Below are 18178 nucleotides of genomic sequence, written 5' to 3' on the forward strand. Positions count from 1 at the left end.
TTTGCCAAAACCCCATATATCTACATGTCACACAGATGTCTTGGTGCTTGCCCTTCTCAGGGTACCAGACATCAACAAAGACAGTCTCATTATCATGGGCACTGGAGAACGTCGACACAAGATACAGCCTAGAAATCTTGACGCACCCTAGCGGCAGCAAATGTAATTTGCAGTCAGGGTAGTCTAGCAACTCTCCGTTGGCTTGTGAGGTGGAAAAACCAAACTTCGCTCAGGCCAATCACATCGTGTATAGAGTCGGTGGACCTATCGGGTATCCTATTGTATCCTATTCTATCAGGAAATTGAAAGTCAACCATTTGTCCCGCCATTTACCGTTTATCCCGTGGGAAAGGAAAGGTTTCTGTTTCAAGTCAATCAAGTCATGATGGTGTCATTAACACACTTTGTAGGCATTTAGTAGGTCCTCATCCATCTCCAGACGTGTTAGCTGGATGTGAGAAATTTGTGTGTCAGCTCCTCAAAACATGGTTTTCAAACAGCTAAAGCCCTTCGGTGGAACATGTTTAAAACTCTAAAGCCCAACCAGGGAGTGGAAAAACTCGGGAACTAGGGAAATCCCATCACTATAATTACCCTACCATCGCCTATAGCTGTCCCCATGCTCGGATTCCTGCCCACGCAGCCTAGCGACCCACTATTTGCCCGATGACAACTCCTAATTCCTATGGACAATTCATCCCCTACACTGGACTATTTGAACTTAACACTAAATAGGATTCATGCATTATCATACTGGTTATGTAACCATCCAACCACTTTGTAACATATACCTCAGGTGGCTCTAAATACCATGTTCTATTCTCTGTATATAGACCTTACTGTCCTGTAACTGACCCCAGGCAGATGGGTCAGGCCCTTGAGTTGTGAATCTGCTTGAGGTTTCATCCTATATGTTTCTCCCATTCTTGGGAGTTTTTCCTCGCCCCTGTTACTCATGGGCTCTGTCTGAATGTTTAACACTCTGTAAAGCGCCATGACATGTGTAATGTTTTGACGCTCTATAACTGAAATTAAATTGAAATTGAAATTCTGAGAGCACACAGGCAAGCAAATGTTTGGGCACAAGATACAGTGCCTGCTCCAAAGATTCTTGACTCACTATCACTGGAGACAAATTGTTGATGGGCAATGGGCTCCTGTTCTGTCAAAACTTCCACCAATATTAAAAAGACAGTGACAGTGGTGAGGATAAATACTTGAGTGACAATGACAATGTTTTGTTGAACTCTTCAATAATGAAACAAGATGCAGATTTTTTTTAATCTTTTTTTTTCATTTTTTAAAAATGTTCTCCAAATTTTTTGGCAAATGATGCAATACATCTTTTGAAAATAGTCTGTATCTCACTTGTCTACCTTATTAGGTGTATATTTATCAAAAAGTTGACCACTTAAAGCCTTTATATTATTTTTCCGCATATATTGTCCGTCATCTTGAATTTTGGCACTGAAAATTAAGAAAAAAATTGGAAACAGGTTGTTTTGTATTGAATGGGGTCCTAGCTAGTAAAAAAACACCAGTTGCAAAAATCTATATGAATCGTTCCTAAAATAACACAATTCCCCATACTATATGTTGTGTCAGACGACACAATCTGCAGTACCTTTTGCAGGCCCTTATCTTCTACCACTCCAAGTGGTCTACAGTCGAGTGCAACCCAGTGAGCCAGGGCGTTGGTTATTTTCTCAGACGTGGACTTAGTTACCCTCGTCCTCAAACCAGTCAACTGGTGGAGTGTGGGTTGTACCCGGAATCAGGCTAACGTCCACGCTAGCTGCTATATGTTTTCCACTGAGGTGATACTTAAGGCTCGATGTGCTGCTGTGATATGCGAATTCCTTGTTGCATAACTTGCACACAACCATGCTCTTATCGACGCTTCCATCCGTTCGTTTTTTGTAACAAAATTTCCCATCCACGGGGCCAACCAAAGCGGGCACATCAGCTTCTTTGTTCATGTTCACTGTGGTTTGTTGTTGTCTGAACCGAACTCATGCGCGTTAGTTGGTGCTCCAGTACAATCGGTCCGTCTAAAACTCATCCTGTGAGAAACGTTCCGCGGTGCAAAAATAAATACGATTAAAATGCGTCAATTTTTTTAACGCGCTCATTTTTGTGTAATTAATTAATCTTAATTAACGCGTTAAAGTCCCGGCCCTAATTATAATCTTATTATTGTCAAATATGAAATATATGTGATCTATAGGTGATCTATATGCAATGTGTGATGAAGCATATTGGTATCAACTAATTAGAGGTAATGGATGGCTTTATTTAAAGCAAGGGGTTTTTGGCCTCAGTGTGTGAGTCTGGAGAGTGTCAACTTGCTGAGAGGTTGTATACGGAGAATTGACCCTTCGCTAAGCCATGCCCCCCCTTAGTTATTGTTGCTAAGTCCGACAAAGTTTAACCAATTTGACAGAGTTGTCAGCATCCGATACGCTTTCACAGCTGGCATGACGTTATCAATAACAGCTCTCCCTGGAGAAATATTGTCCAATTTTCATAAAGCTGAAAAAGAAATTTCGGACAGGAGCAGGCAAAAGGGTCTTCAATATGCGTTTGAAGGCTATATCCAAGACATTAAACTGAAACAGCAACAAAATCGCATAAAGATAGAGGCAAAAGCCTATAGATCCCAGTGTAAAAGTGATCCACTGCATCAGCTGGCGATTGAGACGGAGGATAACTACATTAAGGAGCAACAATGTTCCTGTAAAGCTGGGTAGGTTTGTTCATTACTACAATTAAAAAGCAAAACATATGCATATAAAGCGTTTACATTACGTAACGTACGTACGTAACGTTAACATTAGTGTGCCGTAACATTATTAGCCTACTCTGGTTAGTTCCACAGGTTTCTGCGTCCATCTCTTGGACTTATATCTATACACTTGACCTATGCAAAGCACAAAACATCAACAGTGTGGCAGTCCTGTCCTCCACAAGCTTGCCACAACAGTGGTACAAGCCCAGGGGTGCAAAAATAACATCACAGCCCATAACAAATGTTGTGGTAGCAAAGGCAAAGACCAATCGAAAACAGAGACCCATATGCTGTTACTACAGCAATGAAAGGTGAGCTGGTTTTCATTTTGGATTTACAAATAAGTGTACAGATGTTATCAGACTAATCTTAATGCCAGTGCATTTCCAGAAGCCTGCCCCCGATTAGCCTAGCCTATGTTTCATGGTTGTTTTCATTAGAGACCACCTGTCATATTTTTAACACCCAAATGCTTGCTTCCTCTTCCAAAATATGATAAACCATGTAACTTACTGTTTGTACTCTGTTGATGTTATTACACAAGTAGACAAGTCATTTTTGTATCTTGCAGGGCTTTGTCTGATTTGTTACAAATGAGGAGTTGTTGTTATTGAAAGGATTGACAGGGACACCTATGAGCTACATAGCAAACAAGCCCCCAATAGATTAAGCAGTAGGTCAGGAGAAGTACTCTCTTGGAAGTGGCTTGAGTTACCAGGTAAAGCAGTTGAGATGAAACTTGATAAAGATTAAAGGGACCGTGTGGAACGTTTTCAGTTGTTTGTTAGCTATATTAACATTTCCCATTCATAAATGTGGCCTCATTCATGTTTAATTACCACCACCAATTCGAAGCATACCTATGGACTTAGAAATTGGCATTTACATATACATAGCGTTTATAAACGCTCCATCTACGTGCGCCATTTTAAAATAATGGTGACCAGCGAGGGACATTTGTGAAATACAGCGCCGTCTTTGGCATGCAATGAAAAACTTTCTTGGATTCATCTGCTGAATTTCCCTACATTCAGCGATGTAAGTTATGAACCCATTTTCTACAAGCTACATGTCTTCCTAACATTCCGACATTGGCATTGTATTTTCCAATGAAACGAATAAAGAGAAAAAATAACTTTGTTTGTGATCTGTCACTGTCTCAGCAAAGCTCTTGTGACCACCTGTTCAAAGGCTCTAAACCCAGAGAGAGTTGATAAACTAACCTACCATAGTTTTGCTAGAACTAGCAGACTACCACAACGTTGCTGAATTTATGTTATTTCAGGTTAGTTTGCAACAATGTACAAGTTTAACCAAAGTCCTTAACTGCTACCTAGCTAGCGAACATCACTAGCCATTCCCATTCACTTTCAGTTTACTGTGCTAATGTTAGCTAACTAGCTTGGTTAACAGGCAAAATTAAATGATTTATTCCATGTCCGAAAGTGTGTTTCATTGGCATCACACACAAGCAATGACAAAAGAGAAAAGTTTATGTTTTGACACACCTATTTAGGAGTCTGGAACTAGGGCCATCATCTAGGTAGATTCGCAATGAGATGAGCTGCGACTAGATATGGTAGCGTTAAATGCTTTGCGACGGCTTGCAACAGCTGGCAACAACGTGCACCATTTAATTCACACCACTGCAACTCCCTCTGCGACGGTTTCGTCTCGACGCGGATCTTTGGTGTGAATTGGGTGTTTTTGATGTGTGACGGCTACAGTAGTTCTATTAGGTTGCAATATGATCCCTAAACACTAGATGGGAGAAGTTCTTACACATGGGACCTTTAAGATTAATTTATTAGGTCATGGTATTTGAGTTTCAACAATTGTGTGACATGCAAACATTTTGTATACAGTTGAAACAATCTAAATACAAAGTTAAAAAAGGGGCAGACACAGAGAGAGACATGGTTCGCCTATGGCTTAATGATATGTGGTTGGAAATTTGATAGCATACATGGTATGGCTCTTTCCACATGGACATGTTTAGCTATTTTTTTTTGTCAATTTAACATCTGAATCTGAACATTTGACTTTGCAAATGGAGGAATGTTCAGTTTAAGGCTAAGCTCCTTCACATCTTTTTCAATGAGAAAACCCTTGTACACCATTAGCCCATCACCTCTCATCAGGTATCCACACTGCAGTAGACCTTTCAGCAGATCTTTTATTCCACACCGTCTGAAAATCTCCTGATCAGAAATTGATTCTGTGATGATACAAATATAACAGAACCACGAGGATCACAGGCTATTAGACACTTAAGTGTGTTGACAGACTTGTAATTTGAATACGTCTGACATGTTTTCTGTGATGCTGTCTCTGTGTGGCCAAATAGATACACTACTGCCATACAGGAAGTTGATCCATGAGTTAACTAAAGTGCTAAGACTTGCACATGAATTTGGAATTTGAAAACTAAGTTTTGTCTTAATTCCATGAGTACAAGAAGAATCTGTTGATGAAAAGGCATCTGATTGATCTGCTGGTTTACTTTAGTGTCAAGGGGATGCGTGTCTGTGGGGCTGTAGAGCTATCTGGTAGTCCGAGAAATGAGCACAGTGTATTAAATTCATCAAAGGAGAACCCAGTGCAGTATGTGAAGTAGTTTGAGACACTGCTTGTATTCAGTCTCTGGTGTTAATGGGTACAGAGCCTGGATGCTTATACTCTATCCCTGAGCAAGTTGTTTTCTTTTTCTTTTTGAGCAAGTTGAGTTTTCAATCTTTCTACTGTATTTCCTCCTGTGTTTCTGTCATCTGGGGTTGATCCTCTGTGCACTCTGGAAATATAAGAATTTAAATATTAAAATGAGTGTTTTATACACAAAGGATAGAAAAAAATGTAAATGATTTACAGACATACAGCAACAATGTTTTTATCTTTTTTTTTTGCGTGTAGCTCCTACTATTGGACACTTGGCCAATATCCTCCTTATCAAACCCTACTGATGATTTCCCAGTATTCCCTTTGCCACCGCAGCCAAGCAGTTTCTGTACAGTCCGAACAAAAGACCATATGGAATGATACAATGAGATGAGAGTCTCAAAGTCGGAAGCAGAAGCACTGGAGAAAGAAACCAGACTGCAGAGCAGCAACAACGTCTGGCATCGTGCCCACTCTCCTCATCTTACTTCATCCTCTTTCAAGAGAGTGTACTCCAGGAAAGCAGACTTTGAGCAGCTTGCCACCAACATGCAGAGGAAGAAGAAGACAGTGCTAATCAAAGCCATGAAGAGAGGCCTGGAGCTTGAGCCAGTTGCTGCATCCCAATACACTAAAGTCACAGGAAACCAAGTCCAAATGTGTGGCTTTGTCATCAATCCCAACGCCCCCCCATTTAGGTACAGGAAAGTCCTTCAGAGCGGCAATGACAAAAGACTTCTGAAAATAAAGTGCCCAGTACAAAACAGCTACACAGGTTGTCAGAAGCACAGTGGTGACACCTACAGCCTCAAACATAATCATGAGTACTACTACCAAATTATTCGACAGATGGGGATAACTGGGAAGCCATGGTGTGACTTTTTTGTGAAGTGTGACAGTGACTGGAGCGTGGAGCGCTTTCATTTTGATGCAAAAATGTGGGAAAAATGTCAAACTAAACTAGACTGGTTCTTTTTTGAGTATTCCCTACCAGCCCTGTGCAGTTAGAAAACACCAACACTGTCAAAAACACCAACACACATACCCATTTCAAAGACCGTGGTGCTCCCCTGTTTAGTGTTATCATCCACCAATGATGATCTATTACTGTCTCTTCTGTGATGTCTGTGGAACTGCCTTGTAGATCTCAACTGACTCTGCAAATACCATATGTGGTGTTTTATCAATGCAAATTGTTGATGTATCACATCAAAATGAGTTTTGTGGATTATCATAATAAATGTTTTTATTGTTATTTATTGTTTTGTTATTAACCATTACAGCTTGAACTTTTAACAGAATCCTCAACTCATCACATACAATTGCATGTCCCTTGTCCATGTCATCTTATATTTAAGCAGAAAATATAGACGGTTATGTTTATGTTGTGTTATTGTGTCTTTCTATAACATTACATTTGCTTATGGGACTCGCCTCTCAGTTGGAGGTGGTCGACATTTGACTGCACTTCCTCTACCATAAGGAGCAGCTGACACAGGATTTGAGTACTGGGGACTGGGCTTCCCATTGACAAAGTGCTAAAATAGTAATAATAAAAATAGTATCACACGTTGCCTTCGAGGTAACGTTAACGTTACCCCCTCAGACAACTACCTTCAAAAGGTTGACTGTAATATAACCAACATGTTAACGTTAGCAAGTTGGCTGGATCACGAACAAAGCTAACGTTAACTTAACATGTTTAGTCAGAGGAGTTTAGGCTACCAAAGATGAAAGCCGGAGCTGTCAGCTATAAGCTTGCTAGTTAACCATTTCACATCTACTAACATCATAATATCATTGTACGGTTAATAAAAGTAACCTTGGAGCAGACAAAGACATGTCTGTCAATCTTTGAAGGGTTCAGCTGTTCATGAGGACGTCCACATAGCTTTATCCACATCTTACACTAATCAAGATTTTGGTTTGGGGAAGGGGATAAATGTACACCTCCTTCTAACCTCTCCGGGTAACGAGTGTCACTGTTGCAGGTGCCCCAGGCACAACGTTTAACCATCGTCCACAAAATAAGCTTGAAACTGAGGAAAAAATCGGTAGGCCTAATTGCAGTCAATGGGGCTCCGTGAGCAAAGTGTCGGACCTCAGTCGGAGGTTGCGTTTCGATGCACTGTGATTGGCGCATCTGCGTTCGATGGGCGGGGCTTGCGATCAGTCAATTGTACTCGTGCCATTTGAAATTGAGAAACCTGGGGGTTCATTTTTGTTTGTTTTTTCGGAAGTCATTTTTGTTGGCAGTGTGCGGGGTCACGTATTTTATAGCACTGTAAATAAATCTGCACTTTTCACCACAATCCACGTTTGCTGTGTCTTCACCCCATCACCACCCAACCTCAGTGTGTCCTTGTCGCCATCATCCTGTGTGGACGTGGGCTGCAAGGCCCATTTTTCACACACACATACAAACTCACACAGTAAACTGAAACTTTTGTTTCGTAGGACAAGGCATTTGGCAACTACTGGTGTTATCACTGATTCAATGGGCCCTATCTTGCACCCTGGCGCATGGCTAAAAACTTGTTTTCCACCCGGCACAAAGTTTATTTTCTTCTTTTGCACGTTTATTTTTTAAACAATCCACTGACCAAGAGAAACCTGGTCAGAAGTCTACGGCGAGTTGTTTATATGTTATTTTACGAGCGCATTGTCAACAGTCATATTGGCGGGTGCACAACGCACCATCCTTCTATCCTCCATGAACGCGCACCAGCGTACTTACTGCGTATAACTGTCTTGTCGTTGACTGACACCATGGTGAAGTTAGTTTCACTTTGCCAATGAGTTCAAATAATATACGAGTGCAAATGCGTGAAGGCTAGGTTTTAGTAAAGCATGGTTTAGTGGAATGACTATTCCATACGGTCTCGCATGCAGCCTCCTTCAAATGCGCCGTTGACTGTCAAAATACTGATGCATTCTTTGACATTGCGCTTTGCGCCATTAAAGGGAATGGCAGATGTCATTCTCATTGGTTTAAATGACGTTACGCCCCAAACACACCCATGACTGATTCAGAAACCTAGGAACACCTTGTTGCGCCATGCGGTCGACGTTTGATAACGAAAACACTCCCAATGTGGACTGGACATCCTACTAAATTTGCTTTTGACGAGTGACGATGTGCTTTAGACTGTCATGATGGGGCCCGTTGTCTTGTTGACATGTTTAGCCTGTGGATTATCAGCTACAGAAACAAACTGCAAGTGATGCAAAAAAATGGAGGGTAGGACTGCTGCTCATCTCAGAGTGAAGCAGTAAAAGCTCAGTCAATAATCCAGCCAGAAATGCTTTTTGTGTATATATCAGTTTGACACTTTCCATCAAAATTTCAAATTTCAGATGGGCTTGTTAAATATTTTTGTCTTGTGAAATGTCTTAACACCAATGACCATGTTGGAAATAAGTTTTCTCACCTTAACATCTTATCTTTTGAATTATGTTGTCTGTCAATCCAAAAATAAATGAAATAAAAAAAAAAGATAAGATATATATTTTAAATGGAACCCTGATTTACATAATTATGCCAATATTGAATTGAATAAAATGTACTGCATCCACTGTTGTTCCTCTTTAGGCTTGGTGGTACAAGGTTCTAATGGAGAATACCCATACCTGACAGTCAACGAACGTCTGGAAGTGGTCAAGAGGGTCAGAGACATTCTTCCCAATAGCAAGCTGCTAATTGCTGGATCTGGCTGCGAGTGTAAGACTGCTCTATATCTTGGTCTCCCTACTCTGTTACATTTAAATCTGAAGTTCAGGGACGTGCACAGGGGGGTTGCTCAGGTTGCCCGGGGAACTGCCCATATGCCCTTCTCGACTCACGTTGCCCTGCCGAGGGGGAAAAAAAAAAAAAACAGGCCTAAATCGTACAATGGATGCAGAATTTCACGTAGGCCTAGATAAAAAAAAAAATTTGCAAAGCCTGATTCACTTCCATTCGGGCACCGAAAGTAAAAGTCAGTAGGGGAAGGGCAAACTCTGTTTACGTGGCTGCAGCGCTGCACGTGACCGGCACCTGAGCTGAGCCTGCATGAGCGGCCTTAAAGGGAAAAGGAGATTGTCGCAAAACCATGTTGTCGGAAAAAGTGAGTTTGTGATGTATAACAAACGAACGATCATCATCATCATCAAGTTTTATGAAATGAATTAAAATCTTTATAAATTCAGGCTGAGTTAGCCTAAATAATCAGACAGATAGCTCGCAGACAAGCAGCCCGTTATCACATAGCCAGTTTTGGTAGGCATTAGGCAAACTAGCTACATGTACATGTATGCTGATAGTTAGTTTCTCACATTTTGTTTTAGCAAGTAGAATGAATGATGGAAGTATGCATTACATTAATTATTTTATTCAAAATGGCTAAATGCCTAAATCCTATCACTATTTTGGGTATGAGGCGGATTCAGGAGAGGGAGAGACAATTCAGGGAGGCAGCAGAATGAATGATGGAAGTAATGCATTACATTAATTATTATTAATAATTTAAAAAAAAAAGCCAACCAGCAGGTGAGACAGAGACTTTCTGTGATAAAGATGACATGACACCGTGTAAGCGAATTGATTAATTAATCAGACTCATATTGTAGCCTACTAATGGCAATGTTTCATTAGGGCAGGTAGGCCTAAGTGATGATGATCACCAAATATGAGATGAGAGGACCATGATAGAAAGTAGTCAAGTCAAGTCAGTTTTATTTTTAAAGCGCATTTAACATGCACATAGTGCAACCCAAAGCGCTCCAACAAACAAGACACATAACAAGACAAACGATGCCGGATGGAGCGGCGTAGTCGCCAGCGTGCCCATGACATCAAGACATGACAAATACACAATACAAGTACAGGGTTAAAGAGCTGCATGCTAAATAATTGTAATCTGAAAAAAACATAGGCTATCATTTCAAAAGGTCTTGCCTGAGCAGAACATAAATACCACTAGTGGGCATTAAAATAATAATGATAATGGCAATAACAAAAATATGTAATTGGACAGATAATGAGCCCAAATTTGGAGAAACCTACAGTATCAGTGACTTGATAGGGATATTGATGTAGGGATTTTCATGACTCAAGTCATGTTTTTCTGTGTTATTAGTTAAGGTTATTGAGTGCTGTATTTCAGTGTTTTACTTCTATATATATCAGGGGTGTCCAAACTGCGGCCCGCCACGCACTTTAGTCTGGCCCGCCGAGCATTTATTAGTTTATCATAGATCTGGCCCGCCACGCACTTTAATCCGCTCGCTATTTTTTTCCAGCGATAGACGACGTTGTGAGTAACTTTAGGCTACTGCAAACTGCTTTACACTCTTCTTAGAGAGCGATTACAATGTCAATGTCAAAACAGCTTGTTACATCGAGATACATAGTATCTCCTTTGCAGCAGATCTAACTACGTTATGCTACTCCATTTAATTGGGAACACATTTGAGCGTGCATGCACGAGAGGGAGAGAGCGCGGCAGGTTCCAGCTGTCATTGTCATTGATATCTACTTTTGAAAGAAGAAACTTTTAAAAGGAAACGTTCCCACTACTGACCACTTATAAACTGTGAGAGGGCACGAACCATAGGCACAGCACCAGGCTATATTTGAGTGGAGCTGGAAAAAGACTCTTAAAGTGACAGTGCACCATTTATAAATGAATTAAACAACATCAAATGAACAGTATTTCTTTAGAAATTAATTTTCTACAACAAAATTACGTTGTCATTTAAATGATATAAAACATTATATATACAAAAAAATATTTTTTGTTGTGTGGCCCGCCGGCCAATTTTCAAAACCCAATGTGGCCCTTGAGTCAAAAAGTTTGGACACCCCTGATATAGAAGTGTATATATATTTTAATAAAGACCCTGTTATTCTCACTCCTTCATATAGCCCGTGAGTTGTTTTTTTTTTTTTTTGGGGTGCCCTTTCAGAGCAACTGCCCCTCAAAATTCCTGTGCACGTCCCTGCTGAAGTTCTACTATTACTACTACTACTACCACTACTACTTCTACTACAACCCTATTTCCAAAAATGTTGGGACACTTTTTGAAACATACCAAATGTTGAAACTGAAATTGCACTATTTTATGAAAAATATATATTCTCATTTTGAATTCTAATGCCTGCAATCATGCTGATAATAATAATAATACATTTTATTTAAAAAAAAAAAAAAAAACGCCTTTCAGGACACCCAAGGTCGCTTCACAGATAAAACAAAAAGAAGGAAAAAAATATATATCAAAAAAGGAGAAAAATTATATATATATATATATATATATATATATAGTCCATTTAGTCATATCACAGTCCATTGGCTAGTCTAAAGAGGTTCCTGTAAAGGTTTTTAGTTCCTTTTTAAACTGGGCAGTGGATTCACACTGCCTGATGTTGTTTGGAAGTGAGTTCCATAGCTTTGGGGCTGTGTGGGAGAACGCTCTCTCTCCCATGGTGCTGAGGTTCATCTTGGGCACCTTGAGCAGACCAGCTGATGAGGATCGCAGCGAGCGGGAAGGGGTGTAGCTCTCCAAGAGGTCGGTGATATAATTGGGAGCAAGGTTATGCAGGGCCTTATATGTCAACAGTAAGATCTTAAACTGGACTCTCTGGGTAACTGGTAACCAGTGTAGCTGCAACAGTACAGGTGTGGACTTTGTGCCTGTTACTATCCTGGCTACAGAGTTCTGGATTATTTGGAGGCGGTGGAGTGATTTCTGTGGAATGCCAGAGAAGATGGAATTGCAGTAATCAATGCGGGATGTAACATAGGCGTTTACAAGTACTTCTGCACTCTGCTGATTGAGGGAGGGGCGCAGTCTTCTCACAAGTGTCTGCTTCACCTCACTGTGTGTTCACTGTGTGCTGAGTGTGTTTCACTAATTCACGGATTGGGATAAATGCAGAGACCAAATTTCCCTCACGGGATCAAAAGAGTATATATACTTATATACTATATTAGTTAAATTTCATGTTCAAATTTGTCATAACAATTAAAAAAAAGCAATTTCATGGTTTGGGCATTTTGTTTTAAAAACAAAGTACCGGTTCAGGCACCGTTTTAAAAGTATCGATTCAGCACCGGTATCAGATAAAACCCAAAAGATACCCAACCCTAATCATGAGCAATGTTTCCCGGGTCATCGGGTGTTTCGGGTCTTTCAACAATCAAACACCATTGGCCACACATTCAGTCTTCCCAAGGAACAGTGAGTTTTTGCTTCAAGGCATCAGAGATTAGCTCCATGTCTGGCTCTCAGACTGAAGTTGTTGTAGTAGTACATGATGAGCTCTCTGAAACCGCTCGGGATATGATGCCAGTTCAGGGCCTCTCTGACCAGCTTGTGGGGTATGGCTCCATACGTGTTTTCAAGGTCTAACCACAGCACCACCCGGCCTCCCTTATTTTCCCTGGCTCTGATAAGCTGTGTGACCACACCTGTGTGTTCAAAGCACCCTGACTCCTCTGGGATTCCTCCTTTCTGGACTGAAGTACTGATATAGGAGTTTTTTAGAAGGTAAAATGTGGCCTTGCCCCAATCCTGAAGAATACCTTTCAGCTGCTAGGCAGACAATGTCATATTCTGGAGGCATCAATCAGCTTCTGCCTTAGCTGTCCCTTCAAAGATGGTGTCAGTATCTTCATCAACTGGAGCTACCCTTTCTCCAAGCTTGGGGTCTCATCAGAGGTACTCCCAGTGTACTGTGACACTAGTGATGTGCCCAATGAAGCGAGGCTTCGGAGCTTGTTTCGAGCAGAAAGGGCCATGCCAGATGAAGCCCCGGTTCGAGGCTTGTGTCGTTTCCATAAAAACCACGTGACTGATGACAAATGAGGCATCGGTAGAGGTCTGCGCAGGACTGATTTTTCAGAGATGGGATTATGTTGCCTAATCGTATTTTATTGTATTGAATTGAGAAAAACAGAAATGCAAATTTCTTGCAACACTTTTAATGTAATGAATAAGAACATTTCGAAGCTTTGGCATTGTGTTGAACGTTGTAGGCATTCTTTTCACTAGTCCGTGGCTGCTATAATTTATGCAAACCACCAGATGTCGCTGTGTTTTCCTTGTCTTCCATGTTTCGAAGCTTCAGCACTCGAGGCTTCATTTACCCATCACTATGTGACGCCTGCACCATCTGCACACATTTAGTCTTGGCCTGGTGAATTTACAGGCCATGTGGGTTATTACACACCCTGCCACAGGTGCATTCTGTACCCGTTATTGTGTTTCCATTGCCACGTGTCTGTGTCCTTCAGTCCATCCAGTTGGGATTCTCTTCATCCCTCCTTTCAGGCATCCCTGGGGGTATCTTTCTCTGTGAAACACTGTGTGGGGAAATTATGCAGTACTATAAGGAAAATGCTCCTCAATATGAAATTGTAAGAATTTGGGAATTTCTTCATGTATAGTACATGATATCATTAAAATATTCAGAGGTGATTTAGCACCCGTCCCAACTTTTTTGAAACATGTTGCTGGCATCAAAATGAACATATATTTTCCAAAAAACAATAGAACTTCTCTGTTTCAATGGTTGATATGTTGCCATTGCACCATTCTTAATGAAATATAGGGTTTGCATAGACGCCCTGCTATATGTCCAGAGGATATCTTGGCTCCCTCAAATTTCCTAGTTGATTTAGTGGAGATCATACTATATAAACATTTCTTTAAATACTCAGGTAACTTCTATCTACAGTCACAAGGTAGCGCAATCGGAAGCGCCTTTGCTCCCTCTTATGCTTGTTTAGTCATGAGCTTGTGGGAGGAGATGTATGTAGAGAACTCCAACCACAACCCCTTCCACTCGAAAATTGCATTGTAGCATAGGTACATTGATGATGTCCTGCTGATTTGGAAAGTCACAATTGATGAGCTAAATGCATTCCTATGCCAACTCCACAACTGACTACAGTGGGTCCCAGTTAAGTTTGGACGGATTCCTTCATGAATCACGCACCCCATTTTCTCAGCAGAAATGGCACAAACTGCAGTTGACACAAACAACCACAAGGCGTCACTTGGGAGTTCTGCCACTACTATTTTTGATGAGACTTGACTTACTGCTTCCATGACACAGCGGGAGCACGGGAACTTAAATTGATCACGGTAGTTTAAGCTTACACTTGACAAAACATTTTAATATGAAAATGTAGATGCAATTGTTGTAAAATGGTGCAGCTCCTTTAAGAAAGCACCGTGCGCAGGGATGGAGAGAGAAAGCGAGAGGGGGTATGTGTGTTAGAACTTAGATGTGTGTGGAAAAAGTACGTGCTGTTGAGACTGGAGCGAGTCATATTCAAAATAATGCAAAAAATAAATCCGCAGATAAAACCAATTATCCTCATTCATTGCAACCTCAGCATGCCTGCTTGCCGACGTTCAAACGAAAAAGATATTAAAGCACCTTTTGCGTTTGAATGTAGCACGAAAAAATGTTTAAACAGCTGGACAAATGATTTAGCTAATTGATTATAGCCTGTACACCAGCAATTGTTGAACATTTACCTGTACAAGTACATTGACAGTAGCCCAGCCTAACAGCATGTAGGATACTGTAGAAATTTCACTTAAATTGCAACCACAACATGCCTGCTTGCCGACGTTCAAACGACAACGAAAAAGATATCAAAGCAACAAGAGTGTTGAGTCTGAATGACGCGGAGTTTTAGACACTGAGTTTTTGAAGTTAAGAATTATTTTCGTATAAAAAAAAAAAATGGCATTCTTCAATCTCCTTCACTGACGCCTATGGAAAAGGCTTAACGTCCCAAAACAACGATCAATGATCATCAAATTTCTCTCTCATATTGCTCCTCATAACCATCTATAAAAAAAGTGTTTTTTATTTTCTTTTTGAGCACGTCCGAATCCCAGGACATAACGCACTGGACCTTATAATAGGCTCGAGATATAATTCCAAAGGGGGCAGATATGGGCCTACTGCACTTAAAACTTAAAAAGATTGAACGAAGCTTCCCGAACTTTGAAATTGCGATCAGTGACTGGCATCGGGTGAACGAAGCTTTTCGAAGTTGAACAGGCTATTAAAAACTATTTGCGCACCTCATGTCACAGGAGAGACTGGGCTCTCCCTTCTATGAATTGAAAAAGACGTTATAGGCTACCTGCAAACTGGCCTATGATTTCATTGCTGAGTTTGCAGCAAAGCAAGATTTTTTTTTTTTTTTTTTTCCCCTGAGTCAGGATATGCGAGTCCGTGTCATTTATTTGTCCAATGTTAGCCTACAGACCAGTAGCCTACATCTTATCAATAGTTTGAATGTCGTGTGTGTTTCTGCTCATTGACAAATACCGTTCAGCACAATGATTCATGCCCAATGAATTCCCCCTGTTAAAGTGTTCGCCTTTGTTACACTATTTGGTTTCGTGATGTAGCCTATGATAAACACCATATGGCTAAATATGTGACTCAGCTAATGTTATAGGCTATACAATTGAATTTCCCCTCTTAAATACAAGCTGATGTAGCTTATTAGACTAGGCTACTATTAAAATAATGTGTAAAGTAAGCTATCGCATGATTTCATGCACGTAAGTGAAAAGGGCCTTGCACCTGTCAAATTCGCACAGGGCCTCGCACCCCCTTGCGACGGCCCTGCAGCTCCTAAGACAGCGAGGGAAAAAGTTAAAATACGCGATAAACCCGGGAAAAGTTGACAGGTTTGTTTCGGTCCCGGTGATTATTTGTGAAATTGTGCGACAGCCTTTTCAAGGCATTTCAAGGAAGGAGTCGTAGCATGCAAGCTCCCAATTGACCCAGTAGCCTAAGGCGTCAATAAATTGTTGGGAATGGGGAGGGGCATGCGTTTTTTCTCAATCACTTTGGAGGGTCATAGAAAAAAAATTGCTGGTGAGGGAGGGTCACGTCTTTTTTGACTAACGCTTCCAAAACTCCTCCGGTAGCCCCTTAAATAAATAACGAACAGTCCCTAATTGATTAATAGCCTGTAGGCCTACATCAGCAATAGTTGAACATTGACCTGTACAGGACATGGACAGTAGCCCAGCCTAACAAGCAGGGCTCCGAACCGGTTCAAGGAACGAAAACGAAAACCGAAAACGAACGGAATTTTACGGAATTTTACGAGGAGCGGAAACGGAAACGAAAACAAAATGGTCTTCAACTGTTCCGGAACAGAAACGTTATTCTGAAATCCACAAAACCGGTTAATAACGTTTTTTTTTTTTTCGTTCTCTATATAACAGCTTAATAATTTGATTTCTGCAGTTTGAAATAAAAAAAAAACGAATAAATGGACCTTTGGTCCAAATGGGTATATTTTGTCTTGCTGTTGTAGTGTAACCTATCCGTCTGCCACTTCGGATCTTAGGCCAGCTCGTAGCGTAGGCCAGTGTTTCTCAAAGTGTGGTCCGCAAGCTATCCCAAGTGGTCCGCGAGCTGTTGTAAAAAATAATATAGATGCGTTGTTTGCAATATTGAACCAACTTGTATGTAAATCCAAAGTTCTGCAATACTGCCTATGTAAGCTATGCCAATTTAAATCATATGAATCCTCTGACACAATAAGCAAGGTGCAAAGACAATAAGCAAGGTTGTCAATAAGCATGGGTTCAGTGAGTAGGCCTATTGTGTCTATTAGCTATGTGGTCCGTGAGGTTTTTTCTAATGGTTAAGTGGTCCTTGGTCTGTAAAAGTTTGAGAAACACTGGCGTAGGCTACTGAAACTGATTTGGAAATTGTTTGTAGCCTATGCGTAATAGCCTATTTTGCCTGTCCACGCCTTGTCGTTTTAAAGTCGGGATTTGAAATGTTTGCGCAATTATAGCCTATTCTATGTAGGCTAGAAGAGTTAAACAGGAAATTTGAGATAGGCCTTGTCAGCAACAGACAGGTTCGTTTATAAACAGGGTTGGAATTATAGCGCAAGCCTTTGAAGATCTCCATATGGATAAAACTCCAAAAGGCTACAACCAGGTAAGGAGTTTAGCACGTATCCAGAAATATTTTTGATAAGAAATTATTTATAGGCATAGGTTAGGCCTACAGCAAGTCTGTAGGCTATGGGATGGATAGCCCATCTGAATGTTTTTGGATGCCGCCTGTGATTTATTATTTTTGGCCATAGCTACGGTATAGGCTAAATCAAGGGGAAATAATGAGTAGCCTACGTCTATTCTAAGGTAAAGTCCACAAAAATAGACTTGATAGGCCCGCCAAACACTGCCGGAACTTTAAGAACGAACGATATTTTGCGTTCCGAACCGGTTCAGGACCGATATGTTGGTGGCGGAACGCATGCAAGAACGAAAACGTTAAACATAGGCCTATCTGAACCGTTCGGAACGGAACGTTTGAAAAATAATTTCGTTTTCAAGCCCTGCTAACAAGCAAATGTTGCAAAAGACATCAAAAGACGCAATTAATCAGAAATAAATATGTATGAAATAAATGTAATCTGCATCACTTTATTTAACAAACTGCAAGCAACAAGAGGATTGAGTTCGCTGTGAGGCCAAACCCAAGAGCAGAGCCTATCTGTTAAGGCAGTCGATAGGCTTTTTCACGTTAAGCCCCCCTCCCCATCCCCTTTTTTTACAAGCAGTGGGGGAGCGCGGGGCACAAAGTAACACTTTTTGGCTTTGGCTAAATATTTCTAAAATCATTTGAGTTTCACTAGTCACATGTTTTAACAATCAACACTTGTTATTGAACTAGATAACAGACGTTGA

At 40.8% G+C, this 18178-nt stretch overlaps 1 protein-coding gene and 2 long non-coding RNA genes across 3 annotated transcripts in view; 2 read left to right on the forward strand and 1 right to left on the reverse strand.

Annotated features, from left to right (window-relative positions):
• Window positions 1-18178, forward strand: part of hoga1 (4-hydroxy-2-oxoglutarate aldolase 1) — a 101425-nt gene that overhangs the window by 23484 nt on the left and 59763 nt on the right. The window contains exon 3 of the mRNA XM_042056205.1: window positions 9036-9164. Within this exon, the coding sequence (XP_041912139.1) occupies window positions 9036-9164 (129 nt within the window). The remainder of the gene's footprint in view (window positions 1-9035; window positions 9165-18178) is intronic.
• LOC121677495 lies at window positions 3087-5714 on the forward strand. The gene is made up of 3 exons (XR_006021007.1): window positions 3087-3099; window positions 3360-3506; window positions 5699-5714. It is a non-coding gene; the product is annotated as an uncharacterized LOC121677495 (long non-coding RNA).
• On the reverse strand, window positions 4654-13771 carry LOC121677492. The gene is made up of 3 exons (XR_006021005.1): window positions 13679-13771; window positions 6489-6600; window positions 4654-5579 (listed from the first exon to the last, which is right to left on the reverse strand). It is a non-coding gene; the product is annotated as an uncharacterized LOC121677492 (long non-coding RNA).

The sequence above is a fragment of the Alosa sapidissima genome, chromosome 12 (assembly GCF_018492685.1).
Source record: "Alosa sapidissima isolate fAloSap1 chromosome 12, fAloSap1.pri, whole genome shotgun sequence".
NCBI classification, from domain to species: Eukaryota; Metazoa; Chordata; class Actinopteri; order Clupeiformes; family Clupeidae; genus Alosa; species Alosa sapidissima.